The 18,305-nt window shown below is 21.6% G+C and overlaps 1 protein-coding gene across 1 annotated transcript; it reads left to right on the top strand.

Annotated features, from left to right (window-relative positions):
• Positions 1-275: 275 nt before the first annotated feature.
• LOC117178192 (transcription elongation factor SPT4) lies at positions 276-12,766 on the top strand. Its single transcript, XM_033369486.1, has 4 exons — positions 276-439; positions 4,542-4,645; positions 7,723-7,778; positions 12,575-12,766. Exons 1-4 carry the CDS (start codon positions 371-373, stop codon positions 12,691-12,693), a joined length of 348 nt encoding a protein of 115 aa, XP_033225377.1. The 5' UTR covers positions 276-370; the 3' UTR covers positions 12,694-12,766.
• The last annotated feature ends 5,539 nt before the right edge of the window (positions 12,767-18,305 follow it).

Raw genomic sequence — 18,305 nt, 5'->3', positions numbered from 1 at the left:
TTTCTAACTTACTATCAATTTTACATATCTCCTAAACGCTTTATTTTTTGTTTAATTCAAGAATTTACTTTATATATAATACAATATAATATATTGTATATATAATTATTATTTACATCAAATAATTCCCCTATTTTCCATTTTTTGAAACAATTTGAACAGTGAAGACTCTTGTAATTCCAAGATCCTTTAAATAAATTTGAATTTCGCGCACATTCAGTGATGCCATGTGATAGGTGCGGACAAGTGCGGAACTGCGGAACACAAGGAATGTATTGTTTTTATGACGATTGACGATTGACGTTGTGGAATTACTGCTACTCATTTTTCTTCTTCACACGTATCACGTTTTAAATTTTGCTTTCCAAAAATGTCTATGGAGACCGTGCCAAAAAGCCTCAGAGGTCTGAGAGCATGCATGGGGTGTTCGTTGATAAAGGTACGTGAAAAAACCCCATAATATGTACCAAACATAACCTCTGTAAACAAAAGGTTTCTCCGTTTTTTGATTTCTGTTTAGAATTTTAGGAATTCTTTTACTATTTTTCATAATTCTTAAAAATCACACTATTTCGAGATTATGTATTCCCCTGAGTTTGTTGACTGAAATGGAGTGAAAAAATATTCAAGTAGCTTACACATTTTCCAGAACTTTCGAATATAGGTGAAAAAAAGACTAAAAAATTGTAGCGTTTTTTTTTTAACTATTAGAAGATTGTGATATGAATTTTTAATAAAATTAGTTGAACTTTCCTCCATGTTGTTGAATTTTCATCTGAAAAAAGATGAATTTTTACCCAAATACAATAAATAATTGTTTTATAGACACAATCCCTTGAAATTTCATTTCATGTATTTTCTACAGTTCTCTACAAATCCCTTAAAAATTTCTTAATTTCTTATAGTTAAATTTTTAGTTCACAAAATTAATTTCCAACCAAACTGATGAATTTTCAACTGGAATAGTTGAATTTTAAATAAAAAAGATGAGTTTTCAACAACAGCAAAATTAATTTTTACTAAAAAATACAACTTGTTAACTGAAACTAAAATAATTAGGATTTAAGTTATAAAAAAAAAATATTTTTTCAACCGAAAATTAAATAATTAAATTTTTAGTGAAAAAATGAATGTTCAAACAAAGATGATTTTTTAACTAAAAATATTGAATATTCATCTGGAATAAGTTACATTTTCAGTAATGCAAAAAATTATTTTTAACCCAAAAAAAAATGTTTCAACAAAATAGTTAAATTTTCGACAAAAAAATTCCATTTCATTCAAAGAAAAAAACAGTTTTCAATCAAATAGTTCTTTTTTCAAACAAAAAATAAATAAATTTATAATTAGAATGATAAATCTTCCACCAAAATTTCTAACAACAACAAAAACAAAATTAATTTTTACTAAAGTATATAAATTGTCCACTGAAACTGAAATAATTAGGTTTTAAGTTAAAAAAATCAATGTTTAATCAAAAAAAGACGAATTTTCAACTAAAAAGAAATATTTTTTCAACCGAAAAATTGAATAATTAAATTTTGAATGAAAAAATTAATTTTCAAACAAAGATGTAAATTTGTAACTAAAATTATGGATGGAATATTTAACTGGAATAAGTTACATTTTCAGTAATAAAAAAATTTTTTAATCCAAAACAAAAATGTTAACAAAATAGCTCAATTTTCGTTAAAAAAAATTCCGTTTCATTCAAAGTAAAAACAATTTTTCAATCATGTAGCTCATTTTTCCACCAAACAAATGAATTTATAATTAGAATTATGAACCTAATTTGTAATGAACTAGTTGAATTTGCCATTTAAAAAAATTAGCCAAATTATTAAATTTTAAACTACTAATTTTAACTAAAAAATATAAATTGTCATCTGAAACTGAAATAATTAGGTTTTTAAGTTTAAAAAATCAATTTTTAACCGAAAATGGAATAATTAACTTTTTAATACAAAAATTAATTTTCAAACAAAGATATAAATTTTTATCTAAAATTATGGAATATTCATCTGGAATAAGTTACATATTCAGTAATAAAAAAAGGATTTTTAATCCAAAAAGAATGCCAACAAAATAGTCAAATTTTCGTCGAAAAATTCCGTTTCATTCAAAGAAAAAACAATTTACCCATCAAATAGCTTGTTTTTCCACCAAATAAATGAATTTATAGTTAGAATTAGTTGGCATCGTTTGTAGCGCCACTTGCGGAAAAGATTTGAAATACAAGTTTTTCAAAAGGTATTATTTCTAATTAAAAGCGTTTTCAATTGAAAAATTTCAGATAAATTTTTTTTTTAATGGACAATTTCATTAGAAAACGTTTGTAATTGTATCTTTTCTGATTCAAAACGTTTACAATTTAACAATATTATTTTGAATAGAACAATTTTGAATCTGAATAATTTAGGAATAAAATTCCGAAAATAGGACCAGTTAAAAGCTTTAAAAATTAAATATTTTCATAGTAGAATTTTGAAAATCCGCAACAACTTGCTTATGAGGATTATCCTTTTAGTTATAAATCTGATTATTTAGTTTAAAATTTAATAAATCTGATTATTTAGTTTAAAATTTAATAAATCTGATTATTTAGTTTAAAATTTAATAATTTTCTTAAAAAGACATCCTTTTTGGTTGCAAATTCTTTCCTATTCTTATTTTAGTGTTAGGAAGTGAACTTAAATCTTCTTTGGATGAAAATTTAACTATTTTTGTTTAAATCGTCTGTTTTAGTAAAAATTTCATCTTTCTTGAATGACAATGTAACTTTTCGGTTGAAAATTGAATTATTTTTTTGAAATTTTGTCTTCTTGATTTTAAAATTCACCTGCTTTAGCAGAAAGAAGAAAAAAGAACTGAAATATTTTCTGAATAAAAAGTCAACTATGTTTTAAATTTTCATGTTGTTTTTATTTAATGAAGATTTAATCTGTTTTAAGGTTGGAAATTAAACTATTATACTATTTTCTAATTTGACTATTTCGTAGAAAATGTACTTTTTGTTTAAAATTCATGTTTTGGTGTTGATAAATGAACCTTTATGGTAGAAAAAATTCGTCTTTTTTCATTGAGAATTCAATTTTTTTTGTAAAAACTTATTTTTTAGTAAAAAAATTCAATTTTTGATCTTGCTGAGTCAACTGGAGTCTTTTTTGGATAAAAACTCAACTTTGAAAGTTTAATTATTTTGTTGAAAATTATTCGTTTTTCTATTTTTTATTTCTTTGGTTGCAAATTTAACTGTGTAGTTGAAAATATTTTTTTTGTTTTGTTTAAAATTCGTTTTTTTTATGAAATTGTACCATTTCCATGTTTTTAGATTGATCTTTTTTAGTTGAAAATTCGCTTTTTTTTGCTACAATTATAATTTTTTATTTTGAAATTTCATTCTTGTTGGGTAAACATGCATCAGTTTCGTGAAAAATTAATTTTTTGTTGAAAAGTCATATTTTGTTTCTGGCTTGAAGGTTGAATAATTTAGATTAACTTTTATTTATTTTTTGAGTGAAAAATGTTTATTGGTTGGAAATTCTTCTTTTTTGTTTCAACATTCTTCTCTTTTGTTGTATTAATTTTATTCTTTTTTTATTAAAATATAAACTATGACACTTTTTCGTTGGGAATTTGTCTTTTTAGGTTGAATATTCAACTGTTATGTTAAAAATTTAATTATTTTGTTAAAAAGCCATCTTTTATGGTATAAAGTATTAATGATTTGAAATGAAAAATTAGTCAAGTTCCTGGAGCGGGAAGAATTTTTAAACAAGGAGATTAACTTTTAAAGGAAAAGATCATTTTTTTAGAAAAAAATAACGATTTTTTAAGAAAGTATTCGAATTTGCAACGAAATTGTAGAATTTTCCATTAAAAAATACAAATTTTCAGCCAAATTGTTAAAGTTTCAAATGGGAAAGATCAATTTTAAACCAAAAAGATGAATTTTTAATCATAAAGATTAATTTTCTACAAAAATAGCCGATTAGAATATTTGAATTTTTTGTTTAAGATCTAATTTTTAATTTTAAAAAAATGCATCTTCAGCAAAACAGTTAAATTTTCTAATGGAATGGTTCAATTTTTAGTTTAAAAACTTATTTTTAAAAAGTAGTTACATTTTAAAAAGGAGATGAATTTTCAATAAAATTGATGAATCTTCAAACCTAAAAATTAATTTTGAACAAAAACTTTAATTTTTAACAGCAAGTAGTTGAATTTGTAACTAAAAAAAATTCGCAACGAACAATGTAACTAAATTTTAAAAACTAATAATGAAGAAAATCTCTAAAAACTGCTTGAATTAATTTTTTTTTAATTTGGAAGAGGAAATTTTTGTATTGTGAACAATAATAAATTATAATTTAAATAGAGTACTATAGATAAAGTAAAAATCACTTTTATAAATTGAAAAATATTACTAAAATAATAATAAATTTTACCGCGATCAGAGTTAAATTTTTGGATTCTCGGTCAAGTTCTTGAATTAAAATATATTTTTTATACGCTTTTTATATTTCATGATTTATTGTTAGACTGTGGATCAATTCGAGTTAGATGGATGTGAAAATTGTCCTCATTTAAAAATGAAGAACGATCGGGACGCCGTTCAGGAGTGTACGAGCACCAATTTTGATGGGTAAGTCTAAAAAACTACAAGAGCAGAACAATAAAGGCACAATTTAAGGAAAAATTCAAATTTATAAATCAATCAAGTTTATTTTTTAATTTACATGATTAATTTTCGATCCTAGAGTTATATTTTTAAAAATAAAAATTGATTTTCTACCAAAAAGAAGACGAATTGCCAACAAAATACATATAGTTTCTACCAAATAATTTTATTTTTGACCAAGAAGATTAATTTTCTGCCAGAAAAGAAAAATTTTCATCTAAAAAGAAGAATTTTTTTATAAATTATATGTATTTTCAACAAAATAATTAAATTTTCAGTTAAAAAATTGATTTTTAACGAAAAGAAAACGAATTTTTAACAAAAATTATAAATTTGCATTAAAAAGAATAAACTTTGCAGAAAGTAGTTTAAAATTTAATTTATTAGTTGAAGATTCACTATTTTAATTGGAAATTGTTTCTCTTTAATATTAAAAATTTAACTATTTCGTTGAAAGTTCGTTTGTTTTCGGTTCAAAATTTATTTATTTTTATTGAAAATTTAACTATTCCATTTGAGACTTGAATTATTTTGTTTCAAGTTTTTTTTATAATTAATTTTCTTAACTGAAAATTTTACAATTCTAGTTGAATATTCCGAAATTTTAATTTAAAGTTAATGTCTTTTGTTATACTTTTTCTTAGCTCAAAATTTAATTATACAATTTTTGGTTAGAAAATTATATTTTTTCGTTGAAAATTCGTGTTTTTTTGTTCGAAAAATAATCCCCATTGCAGACTCATAATTCTAATTGAAAATTCATAACTTTGGTTGAAAATTTATTTATTGGATATTTAGTCGAATATTTATCCTTTTTAGTTAAAAATGCATTATTTATTTGAAAATTCAGCACTTTGGTTTATAATTCATATATTTCAGTTGCAAAATCTTTTTTTTTTATTTTGTTAACAATTTAACTATTTTGTTGAAATTCATTTTTTTTATTGAATTTTTTTTTTATTGAAAATTTATTTTTCTTATTCAAACTTTATTTCTTCTTTAAAAATTACGTTCGAAATGTTTTTTTTTTTTTTTTTTTGCTGAAAATTCATGTGTTTTGTTAAAAATAAGGTTTTTTTTCTTGTTAGAAAAATAATTCCCGTTGCAGATTCATAATTCTAATTGAAAATTCATAACTTTGGTTGAAAATTTATTTATTGGATATTTAGTCGAATATTTATCCTTTTTAGATAAAAATGAATTATTTATTTTTAATTCATCACTTTGGTTGATAATTCATCAATTTTAGTTTCAAAATCTTTTTTTTTGTTTTGTTAATAATTTAACTATTTTGTTGAAATTTATTTTTTTATTGTCAATTTATTTTTTTAACTGAAAATTTAACCATTCCATTTTTGGAGGAAAATTGATCGTTATAAGTTGAAAATTCAACTTTTTTTGTTTGAAAATTTATTTTTATGATTGAAAATCAGTTTTTTTTTTAATTGAAAATAATTTTTTTACTGAAAATTGAAATATTTCGTTAAAAATCACATTCAAAATTTTTTTTTGTGAAAATTCATATGTTTTGTTGAAAATTTGTCTTTTTAGGTAGAAAATTAATATTTTTGATTAAAATGTCAATTGTTAGGTAAAAAATAATTATTTTCGTTGAACATACATAATTTTAGACTTAAATTTGGACTAATACATTTTTTTCTTGAAAATTGATTTTTTTTAAATAGAAATTGAATCTTTTAAGTTAAAAATTCATTAGTTTTGTTCGAAAAATTAATTCCTTTTTCTGAAGTTTTGAATGTCGTTTTCTGGTTGAAAAATGATCTTTTATAGTTCAAAATTCAACAATTTGGATGCAAATTTGACTTTTTTAATTGAAAATTCAACTATTTCGTTGAATCACATGTTTTGTTGAAAATCGATTTTATTTTGGTAGCAATTTATCTTTTTCTTTGTAACTTAATTTTCTTGTTAAAAATTCTCCTTTATCGGTTAAAAATTTAAATATTGCAGTTAAATATTTATCATTGTAATTTAAAATTCATCTTTTAGGTTGGAAATAAAATCACTTGGCTGAAAGTTAAATTCTTTTGTTAAAAATAATAATTCTTTTTGGTTGAAGATTCATCACTTTAATTAAAAATTTCTTTCTTTTGTTATTTTTTTTTTTTTTTTGAACTGAAAATGTAAATATTATTCCAGTTGAAAATTTCATTATTTTACATAAAAATTATTTTCTTTGGTTAAATATTCATTTTTTGCCTAAAAATTTAATTATTGATTATGATTTTTCGACGAAAAATGTTGATTAAAAAAAAACACTTGAATTTACCCACACAAGTCGCAGGATTTTCTTGAAGTTGTAGGACAAATTCAATTAATTTAAAAAGTTATGTAGAAGTTCTAAAATAATTTCAAAAGTAATATTAAGTTTGAAAAAAGTTTAAATAACTTCTAGATTTTTCAAGATTTTGAAATAACATTTTAAAGCTTTTCAAGGATGCTTAAACTATTTATAATGAAAATAATTTAATTTTAATTTAAACAACGTTGACCATTTTTAAAGTTCATTGATTGATTCTTTAATTTAGAGTATTGAAAATGTTAAAGTGGATTTATATTTTTCGAACTTAATCTAAATTTTTGAATTGAAAAACTTTTAAACTTCAATTTTAAAAGTTTAAAATTCAAGAGTTCCACTTTGAGTGCATTAATTTGTTGTTTATTTTTTATTACTTCAAATGAACTGAATTTTTATCTTTGAATTTTATAATCTATAAAAGTTAAAAATTCTCAATGTAGCTGTTTATCTGCATTTAATTAAAAATTGTTTAATTGAAAAGTATTAGTAAGTAACTTACATTTTATGCGTGTAAATTATTGAACATTTGAATATAAAATAATTAAAATATATATTTTTTTTAATTTGGTATATTTTTCATTTTAAATGGAAAAATGTTTACGAACTGGAAAATAACCGAGAATATTTTTCTTCGATTAAAACGGCGTTTCTAAAAATTTCGCTGTGCGCTGAAATTTATAAAACTTTCAAACAATTTTGATAATTTTTTATCGAATTTCAGAATGGTAGCAGCCATGTGTCCAGAAGACAGTTGGGTTTGCAAATGGCAAAGAATTAGTGAGTAGAAATGTTTAATTTATTTTCAAATTTATTTAAATTTATTAAAATAGAAAATATTTTATTTAATTTAAATTAAAATATTTTAGGGACGACTGAAAAATCCCGAAAAATAAAATTCCTGAATTAGAAAATTCCCGAATAATCAAATTCGCGAATAATAAAATTGCCCAAAAATAAAAATACCGAATTGGAAAATTCCCGAATAAGAAAATTTCAGAATTATAAAATTCCCGAATAAGAAAATTTACGACAGTTTATAATTTTACCGAATTGGAAAATTTCCGAATAATAAAATTCCCGACAGAAAATTGCGGATTTATAAAATATTCAAATTGGAAAAGTCCCGAATTTTAACAATTAGAATTTTTTATAAATATATTTTATTGATTACAAATACAACGATAAGACATTAGTTTTAAAAATTATTTTTAAAATTTAAAATTTCCAAGCTTATTTTTGGAATTAAAAATAGCAATAATTTTAAATAAAATATTTCTACGTAACGCATGTTTTTTTAATGTTCACAGTATTTGAAAAAATATAAAAAGCGTTCGCAAAAATAAAATTTAAAATTAATTCATATTTTTTGGGTTAAAAATTCAACCGTTTCGTAGAAAATGTGTTTTTGTGGCTTTAAAATTGCACAATTTGTTATAAAATCAAACTATTTTCGTAAAAATGCAACCATTTCGTTTGAAATTAAATATATTTTTCTGGTTCAAATTTCAACTTTTTTGTAAACTTTTTGGCTTGAAAATACAAAAATTTTGTATAAAATTAATCTATTTGGTTAGAAATCATTTTTGAGTTGAAAATTTATAGTTTTTGACTTTAAAATTGCAAAATTTGTTAGACAATCAAACGATTCTGTTGAAAATTCAATTATTTCGTTATAAAGTAAGTATATTTTTCAAATTTCATATTTCTCGGGGTGAAAAATCATCCTTTTTGTACACTTTTTGCTTTAAAAATACAAAGATTTTGTAAAAAATTAATCTTTTTGATTAAAAATAACTTTTTATTGAAAATTCATATTTTTCAGGCTGAAGATTCAACCGTATCAAAGAAAATTTTTTTTGTATCTTTAAAATTACAGAATTTGTTAGAAAATCAAACCATTCTGTGTAAAATTTAACTATTTCGTTCAAAATTTAGTATATTTTTCAAAATTCATATTTTTCGGGTTGAAAATTCAAATTTTTTATTAACTTTTTGGCTTAAAAATACTACAATTTTGTAAAAAATTAATTTATTTGGTTAGAAATAACTTTTTTGTTGAAAATTCATATTTTTGGGTTGAAAATTCAACCATTTGGTAGAAAATGTATTTTTGCGGCTTTAAAATTGCAGAATTTGTTATAAAACCAAATCATTCTGTTGAAAATTCATCTATTTCTTTAAAAAATAAGTCTATTTTTCAAAATTCACATTTTTCGGGTTGATATTTTAAATTTTTTGGCTTAAAAATACAAAAATTTTGTATAAAATTAATCTATTTGATTAGAAATAATTTTTTGTTGAAAATTCATATTTTTGGGTGGAAAATATGTTAAAAATATGGGTAGAAAATTTTAAAAAAAGTTTATAAATTAAAAAGTAAAAAATTTGGTTTTTTTAAACTCATTTTTTTGGGTAGAAAATTTAACGAGAATTTTGTTGCAAGCACACGTTTTCAAAAATAAGGAAGGCGATACAAAAATTTAATTCTACATTAAAAGAAAAAATAATGACTCTCATTTTGACGCTTTTTTTGAAACTGTGCATAGAATTTGAAAAAAAATACAAAATTTTTTACATTTATTTTAATTTTACATTTTTACGCTTTTTTGGAAATTTGCATAATATTTTTGAATAAAAAAATACAAAAAGCTTTCGCAAAAATGTAATTTAAAATTTTAAATATATATATATATTTCCAAAAAAGCGTAAAAATGTAAGCAATCATTTTTTCTTTGAAAGAAGAATTAAATTTTGTATCACCTACCAAATTTGTAAAAACGTGCGCTTGGAAGAAAAAAATTATCCCTAAATTTTCTCTCTACCTTACAAAGCTTTTCAAATTTTATTTTTTCGAACGCTTTTTGTATTTTTTTTAAATACTGTGAACATTAAAAAAACATACATTACCTAGAAATATTTTATTTAAAATTATTGCTTTTTTAAATTCAAGAAATAAGCTTCGAAATTTTAAATGTTAAAAATAATTTTTGAAACTAATGTCTTATTGATGTATTTGTAATCAATAAAATATATTTATAAAAAATTCTAATTGTTAAAATTCGGGAATTTTCCAATTCGGATATTTTATAAATCGTGAATTTTCTGTCGCGAATTTTATCATTCGGAAATTTTCCAATAAGGTAATATTATAAATTGTCGGGAATTTTCCATTTCGGTTATATTATAAACTGTCGAGAATGTTATTATTCGGGAATTTTGCAATTCGGGAATTTTTTAATTCTGAAATTTTACTATTCGAAAATTTTATTATTCGGAAATTTTCCAATTCGGTATTTTTATTCTTTGGCAATTTTATTATTGGTGAATTTTATTTTTCGGCAATTTTACTATTCGCGAATTTGACTAATCGAGAATTTTCTAATTCGGTAATTTTACAGTGTTGGGAATTTTATTTTTCGGGATTTTTCAGTGGTCCCATATTAATGAAATTTTTTTGGTATTCAATCATTATTAAAAATCATTTTACGAATTTTAAGCTATTCTTATCGATACAAATTAATTTTTTACTAATAAAATAGTATCATTAGAATTCCAGAATTTAAAAAAAATAATATTAATTAAAATTGGTTAGAATTTAATAATTATTGAAAAACTCTTTTCGAATTTCAAATTAGCGAATTGATACTAATGGATTATTTTCTAATAAATATAAAATGATTGCAATTTAAAATTGTTTAAATTGTATAATAATATTAAGTAAAATTGTTTAGAATGCAACAATTCTTTTAAAAACCTTTTACGAATTCAAAGTTTTCCGTATTAAAACAAATGCATTTTTTAATAAAAAAAAGAGTATTTTATTACTGATAAAAATAATACCATTGTAATTCAAGAATGTTTAAAATTGTCTGATAATATTAATGAAAATTGTTTAGGTTTTAACAATAATTTTAAAAAGACTGAAGAATTTTATATTTTTCGTATTGATAAATAGATTTTTTACTGATAAACATAACATTATTGTAATTCAAAAATTTGTAAAATTGTAAACTAATATTAATGAAAATTGTTTCGAATTCAATAATTATTAAAAATCGTTTTACGAATTAAAATTTTTTCTTATTGACACAAATGGATTTTTTACGAATAAAAATCGCATGATTATAATTCCAGAATTTTTTAAAGTCAATAATAATTTTTATTCAAGTTATTTAGAATTCAATAAGTTTTGAAAAACCCAATACGATTTTAAAATTTGCAACTTGATACAAATGGATTTTTGACTAATAAAAATAATATGATTGTAAATCAAAAATTTCTTTAATTGTATAACAATATTAATTAGAAAATTTTGGAAATAAATAATTATTAAGAATCATTTTATGAATTTATAAATTTTTTTATTGATATATATCGATTTTTTACGAATAAAAATCGCATAATTATAATTCGAGAATTTTTCACAATTGTATAATATTATTAATTAAAATTGGTTAGAATTCAATAATTATTGAAAAATCTTTTAAGAGTTTAATGTTTGTTGTATTGATAAAAATGGATTTTTTACTAAAATAACAATAGTATAATTACAATTTCAACATTTTTGATAATTGAATAATAATATTTATTATCATTTTTTAGGATGTAATAATTATTGAAAAATCTTTTTCAAATTTCAAATTTGCGAATTGTTACTAATGTATTTTCTACTAATAAATATAACATGATTGTAATTTAAAAATGTCTAAAATTGTAGAATAATATTAATTGAAATTGTTCAGAATTCAACCATTCTTTTTAAAAAAACCTTTTACGAATGAAAAGTTTTTCGTAGCGACAAAAATGGATTTTTTCACAAATAAAAATAGTATGCTTTTAATTTCAGAATTTAAAAAATTCAATAATAATTTTTATCAAAATTGTTTAGAATTCATTATTGGTAAACCCTATACAAATTTTAAATTTGCGAATAGATACTAATGGATTTTTTACTGATAAAAATAATATTAATGTAATTTAAGAATTTCTAAAATTGTATAACAATATTAATGAAATTGTTTAGAATTTAATAATTATTGAAATGTCCTTTTTGAGTTGACACGAATATATTTTTACTCGTTAAAATAATATGATTGTAATTCCAGAATTTGATTAAGTATATAGTTCCAGAATTGTTTACAATTGTATAATATTATTCATTAAAATTGGTTAGAATTAAATAATTATTGAAAAATCTTTTACAAGTTTAAAATTGGTTGTATTGATAAAAATAGATTTTTTACTAAAATAAAAATAGTATAATTACAATTTCAACATTTTTTACAAATGAATAATAATATTTATTAAAATTTTTTAGAATATAATTATTTTAAAATCCTTTTCGAATTTCAAATTTACGAATTGATACTAATGGATTTTTTACTAATAAATATAATATGATTTTAATTTTAAAAATGTCTAAAATTGTAAAATAATATTAATTAAAAATGTTTAGAATTCGATAATTACTTCATATTCAAATTAAAAAATGTTTATTTTATATAAATTTATTTTTTATTTTTATGATTGACTTATTTTCAAATAGTTTTCGAGAAATTTCTTTTGGGTTTCAGATCGTTTTTGTAAAGGCGTTTACGCCCTTTCAGTCTCAGGAAGATTGCGTCCAAATTATATAAAAGACATGAAGAGCAGAGGCATTCCTTACAAACCACGTGACACCAGTCAGCGATAAACTCTATCTAATTAAAATTCAGAATTTCGAAAGTATATTTAAATAAAAGCTAACTTTAATTATTATAACGTAATCAATTATTCGATTATTTTGAAATTAATTTTTAGCTGAAAAGTTAGTTTCTTTAATGATATTTAATGTAAAAGACCATATGTGTTTGATGAAAATGCATAAAATAAATTAAGGTTTAAAGAGAAATTTTGTTTTTTTAATACCAGTTTTCAGGGCCTTCGATATTGCGCAATGGAAAACTAACTTTATTTTCTAAGTGGAATTTACAATTTTCTAGAAGATAATTTTTTTTAAGTATTAAAAATGAACTTCGAAATTTCCACTATTAATCTTTTTGATTGAAAAGGCTATAATTATATTTTTGAATGAAAATTCTTTTTTTTTGTTACAAATTTAATTATCCGATCCGATAACCCGAAAGTTCAATTAAAAGTTTTGAGAAAATTTGAATATTTGGCTTGAAAATACAATTTTTTTCGAAATGAAATATTTTTCTTGATAAAAATTCATCTTTTTGGTTTCAAAATACAACAATTTTATATAAAATTAATCTATTTGATTTAAAATACCTTTTTTTATTTATTTTTCTGATTGAAAATTCAACCGATTCGTAGAAAAATTATCTTTGAGGCTTGGAAATTTCTCAATTTATTATAAATTCAAACTATTTGGTTAAAAATTCAATTATTTACTTAAAAAAGAATTTTTTTATATTCAAAATTCATATTTTCCGGGTTCAAAATTTAACTCTTTCGTAGAAAATATGTCTTTTCCACTCAATAATTCTACAGTTTAAAAGAAAATTCAACAATTTGGTTGAAAATTTAACTATTTCGTTAAAACTTAAGTTTCTTTTTCAAAATTCATATTTTTTGGGTTAGAAATTCAGCCGTTTCGTAGAAAATGTATTTTTGTGGCTTTAAAATTGCACGATTTGTTATAAAATCAAACTATTTTCGTAAAAATATAACCATTTCGTTTAAAATCAAATATATTTTTCTGGTTGAAATTTCAACTTTTTTGTAAACTTTTTGGCTTGAAAATACAAAAAAAAAATTTGTTAAAATTATTCTATTTGATTAAAAATAATTTTGTTGTTGAAAATTCATATTTTTGGGTCGAAAATTAAACCGTTTCGTAGAAAATTTTTCTTTGTAGCTTTAAAATGACAGAATTTGTTAAAAAATCAAACCATTCTGTTGAAAATTCATCTATTTCTTTAAAAATAAGTCTATTTTTCAAAATTCATATTTTTTGGGTTAAAATTTCAAATTTTTTGTAAACTTTTTGGCTTTAAAATACAAAAATTTTGTATAAAATTAATCTATTTGGTTAGAAATAATTTTTTGATTGAAAATTTATAGTTTTCAGGCTGAAGATTCAACCATATCAAAGAAAATTTTGTTTGTACCTTTAAAATTACAGAATTTGTTAGAAAATCAAACCATTCTGTGCAAAATTTAACTATTTCGTTCAAAATTTAGTATATTTTTCAAAATTCATATTTTTCGGGTTGAAATTTCACATTTTTTATTAACTTTTTGACTTAAAAATACAAAAATTATGTATAAAATTAATCTATTTGGTTAGAAATAACTTTTTTGTTGAGAATTTATATTTTTCAGGCTGAAAATTCAACCGTATCAAAGAAAAAGATCTTTTTTGTATCTTTAAAATTGCAGAATTGGTTAGAAAATCAAACCATTCTGTGGAAAACAGTTAAGTTTCCTAAAAAAAAATTTTGTTCCAAATTCACAACTGTTTTCTGGAAAAATCGTCTTTTTGCCTTGAAAATTGCACAATTTGTTAGAAAATTAAACTATTTAAAAAAAATTAAGTTTGATTTCAAAATTAATATTTTTTGGTAGAAAATTCAACTCTTTCGTAGAAAATTTACTTGTCCTTGCGGCTTGAAAATTATACAATTCGTGAGAAAATCAAACTATTTGGTTGAAAATTAAATTTTATTTCGTTAACAATTAAGATTTTTATTCGAAATGAATATTTTCGGGTGGAAAATACAACTGTTTTGTAAAAAATTCGTCTTTTTGGCTTGAAAATTCCACAATTTATTAGAAAATTAAACTATTTTGTTAAAAATTAAGTTTTCTTTCAAAATTAATATTTTTTGGGTTGAAAATTCAACCATTTCGTCGAAAATTTGTCCTTGTGGCTTGAAAATTGCACAATTCGTTAGAAAATTAAACTATTTTTTGTTGAAAATTCAACCGTATTTCGTTAAAAATTAAGATTTTTATTCGAAATTAATATTTTCGGGTGGAAAATACAACTGTTTTGTAGAAAATTCTTCTTTTTGGTTTAAAACTTCGACAATTTAATAGAAAATGAAACTATTTGGTTGAAAATTAAACTTTTTCGGTAAAAATTTCGTTTTTTTAAAATCCGCCAACCGTTTTCTAAAAAATTTGCCTTTGTTACTCGAAAATTACACAATTTGTTAAAAAATCAAACTATTTAGTTAAAAATTCAACGATTAAGTTAAAAATTAAGATTTTTTCTCAAAATTCGTATTTTTGGGTGGAAAATACAACTGTTTTCTAGAAAATTAGTCTTTTTGGATTGATACTTCAACAACTTGTAAGAAAATTAAACTATTTGGATGATAATTAAACTATTTCGTTAAAAAATTAATTTGTTTTTAAATTCGCAACTGCTTTCTAGAAAAATTCGCCTTTTTAGCTTTGGGTTGAAAATTAAACTGTTTCGTAGAAAATTTGTCCTTGTGGCTTGAAAATTTCACAATTCGTTAGAAAATAAAACTATTTGGTTGAAAATTAGTTTTTTTTCTTCAAAATACATATCTTTCCGGCTAGAAAATTCAACGGTTTTTTTTAAAATTCGCCTTTTTCGCTTGAAAATTCCACAATGTGTTAGAAAATCAAACTATTCAGTTGAAAATTCAACTATTTTTTTAATTCATATTTTCGGGTGGAAAATACAACTTCTTCGTAAAAAAATCGTCCGTTTTACTTGAAAATTTTACAATTTGTTAGAAAATCAAACTATTTGGTTGAAACTTCAACTATATCGTTAAAAGTAAATTATTTTTGTCAAAATTCGTCTTTTTTAGCAGAAAATTTATTTCCTTGATTGTAAATTTAACTATTCTATTCAAAAATTCTTTTTTCCTAGAAAATTAATCCTCCCGGTTAAAAATTCAATATTTTTATTTGAAATATTATAAATTAAAAGCGATGAATGGTGTATTCTGGGTAGTTATAAAAAATTCTCAATTTAAACAAAAATTATTTTATCACACTAAAAATATACATAAATTATTCACATCAAATATTCAGATGTTTTAATTACAATAGAAACTTTTGCAATAATGATCATTATTATTCGAAAAAGGTACTGAGCGCGCATTTCGTTTATTTTCATTTTCCCTTGTTTTCTTTAACTTCTCCGATTTTAAGTGAAATTTTTCCAACGATGTTCTTAAAAGCAGCTTTTTTTCTGGGTGAGGTTTCAAAGTTTTTCCTTCAGATTCCATTTTCAATTCCTGGTGTAAACAATTAAGAATTTCTTCCAGATTGTGATCATTCAGAAGAAAATCGTTGCTTTCCTCTCCATTAATTTTTTTGTTTTCCTTCATTTCATTCGACTTTTCAAATTCTATTATTTTAGATTTTTTGAAAGAAAGATTTTTTTCAGTCATTTTTCCTGCATCATTTTTTGTCTCTTTTCTCTTCAACTTGTCTGATTTTAAGATGAATTTTTTCATCGTTTCTCTGGAAGGATTTTTTTGTTGTTGATGGGGATTTAAAGTTTCCTCAATGTCTTTAGATTCTAGAAATAATTTTTGGTATAAGCGATCAAGATCTTCTTCTAGATCGAAATCATTCAGGAGAAGAACGTCGTTGCTTTCGGCTCGACTTATTTCTGGATTTTCCTTTATTTTATTTCTCTGAAAAAGTCGAGGTATTTTTAATTAATATTGCAGATTTTTCTAATTAGTGGCCATCCATGAATCACGTAACGCATTATGAAAAATTTAAGAATAGGGAAAATAAGGAGATTTTTCAAGATAATAAAAATAAAATATAAAACAAATAATATTAGTATGGGCGGATTATAAATAGTTCAATTTTGAACCATTTTATACCGAAAAAATCTATTTTTTAACCAAATAACTGAATTTTCAAGAAAGAAAAATAAATTTTTACCAAACGTGGAACAGTTGGATTTTTAGACAAAAAAAATTTTTTCACATAAACAAAAACAGATGAATTTTCAAACCAAATCATGAAGCTTTCTAAAAAATGTAATTTTTAATAAAATTGTGCCACTTTTAAACAAAAAGAAAAAGTTTCAACCAAGAAGATTAATTTTCTACCAAAAAATACCAATTTTCGACCAAGTACATGAATTTTACACCAAATAGTTGAATTTTCTACTAAAAATATCAATTATCTACGAAAAATCGAATATTTAGATTTTCAGTTTAAAAAAAATTAATTTTCATTAAACAACGAATTTTCAACTAAAAAAATTAATTTTCAAATCAAAAAAAGGGAATTTTTTTACAAAACAGTTAAATTTTTAATCAAGGATGTAAATTTAAACTAAAATGATGAATCTTTACTGGAAAAAAATTAATTTTCAGCAAAATTGTTCAACTTTTGACCAAAAAGATCGATTTTCAACCAAAAAGATTAATTTTTTATCAAAAAATATGATTTTTCATCTAAGTACATGAATTTTTCACAAAATATTTGAAATTTCAAATAAAAAAGATGAATTTTCTACCAAAAATAGAATATTCAGATTTTCAGTTTAAAAAAATTAATTTTCATTAACAACGAATTTTCAACTAAAAAAATGAATTTTCAAATCAGAAAAAGAGATTTTTTTTACAAAACAGTTAAATTTTTAAACTAGAAGGTAAATTTCAACTAAAATGATAAATCTCTAATAAAAGAAATAAATTTTAGATTAAGCTGTAGAATTTTCAACCAAAGCGATAAATTAAGAAACAAGCAAATTGATTTTTTACAACAAAAAAAAAAAAGAATTTTTAAGGAAATAGTTGAATTTTCAAGCACAAAAGATCAATTTTCAACAAAAAATGGAAGTTACATTTTTATTTGGTAACAAAATTAATTTTCCAAAAAACAAAAACTAATTTTAAACAAAGCAGTTCAGTTTTCAATAAAATAGTTTAATCCTTAATCAAAGCCGATTAAAAAAAAAAAGAATAAATTTTTAACCCAAAAAAGTGAATGTTCTACAAACTATTTAAATTTTCAATTGAGGAGATAACGTCTTTGAAAAATAAGTATTCAATAAAATAAATTAATTTTGAACCAAATAGTTGAATTTAAAAAAAAATAATGAAAATATGTTTTTAAATAAACATAGCATAATAGTGGAATTTTTACTTTAAAAAAAAACATACATTTTCTACTAAAAGAGACGAATTTTTAACAAAATACATCAATTTTCAAGCAAATAGTTGTATTTTATACTAAAAAAGATATGCTTTAAACCCAACGATGAAATATTTAGATTTTTAGTTAACCAAATTAATTTTCAACAAAAAAAAAAACGAATTTTCAATAAAAAAAGTTTTTCCTACA

The sequence above is a fragment of the Belonocnema kinseyi genome, chromosome 8 (assembly GCF_010883055.1).
Source record: "Belonocnema kinseyi isolate 2016_QV_RU_SX_M_011 chromosome 8, B_treatae_v1, whole genome shotgun sequence".
NCBI classification, from domain to species: domain Eukaryota; kingdom Metazoa; phylum Arthropoda; class Insecta; order Hymenoptera; family Cynipidae; genus Belonocnema; species Belonocnema kinseyi.
This window is presented reverse-complemented; position numbering and strand designations above follow the sequence as displayed.

What these genes read in the sequence shown, in the direction of transcription:
- LOC117178192 (XM_033369486.1), top strand. Translation starts at nt 371, where the DNA reads ATGTCTATGGAGACCGTGCCAAAAAGCCTCAGAGGTCTGAGAGCATGC. An exon ending in TGGGGTGTTCGTTGATAAAG is followed by an intron (nt 440 to 4,541) that starts GTACGTGAAAAA and finishes ATTTATTGTTAG; the next exon opens with ACTGTGGATCAATTCGAGTT. An exon ending in ACGAGCACCAATTTTGATGG is followed by an intron (nt 4,646 to 7,722) that starts GTAAGTCTAAAA and finishes ATCGAATTTCAG; the next exon opens with AATGGTAGCAGCCATGTGTC.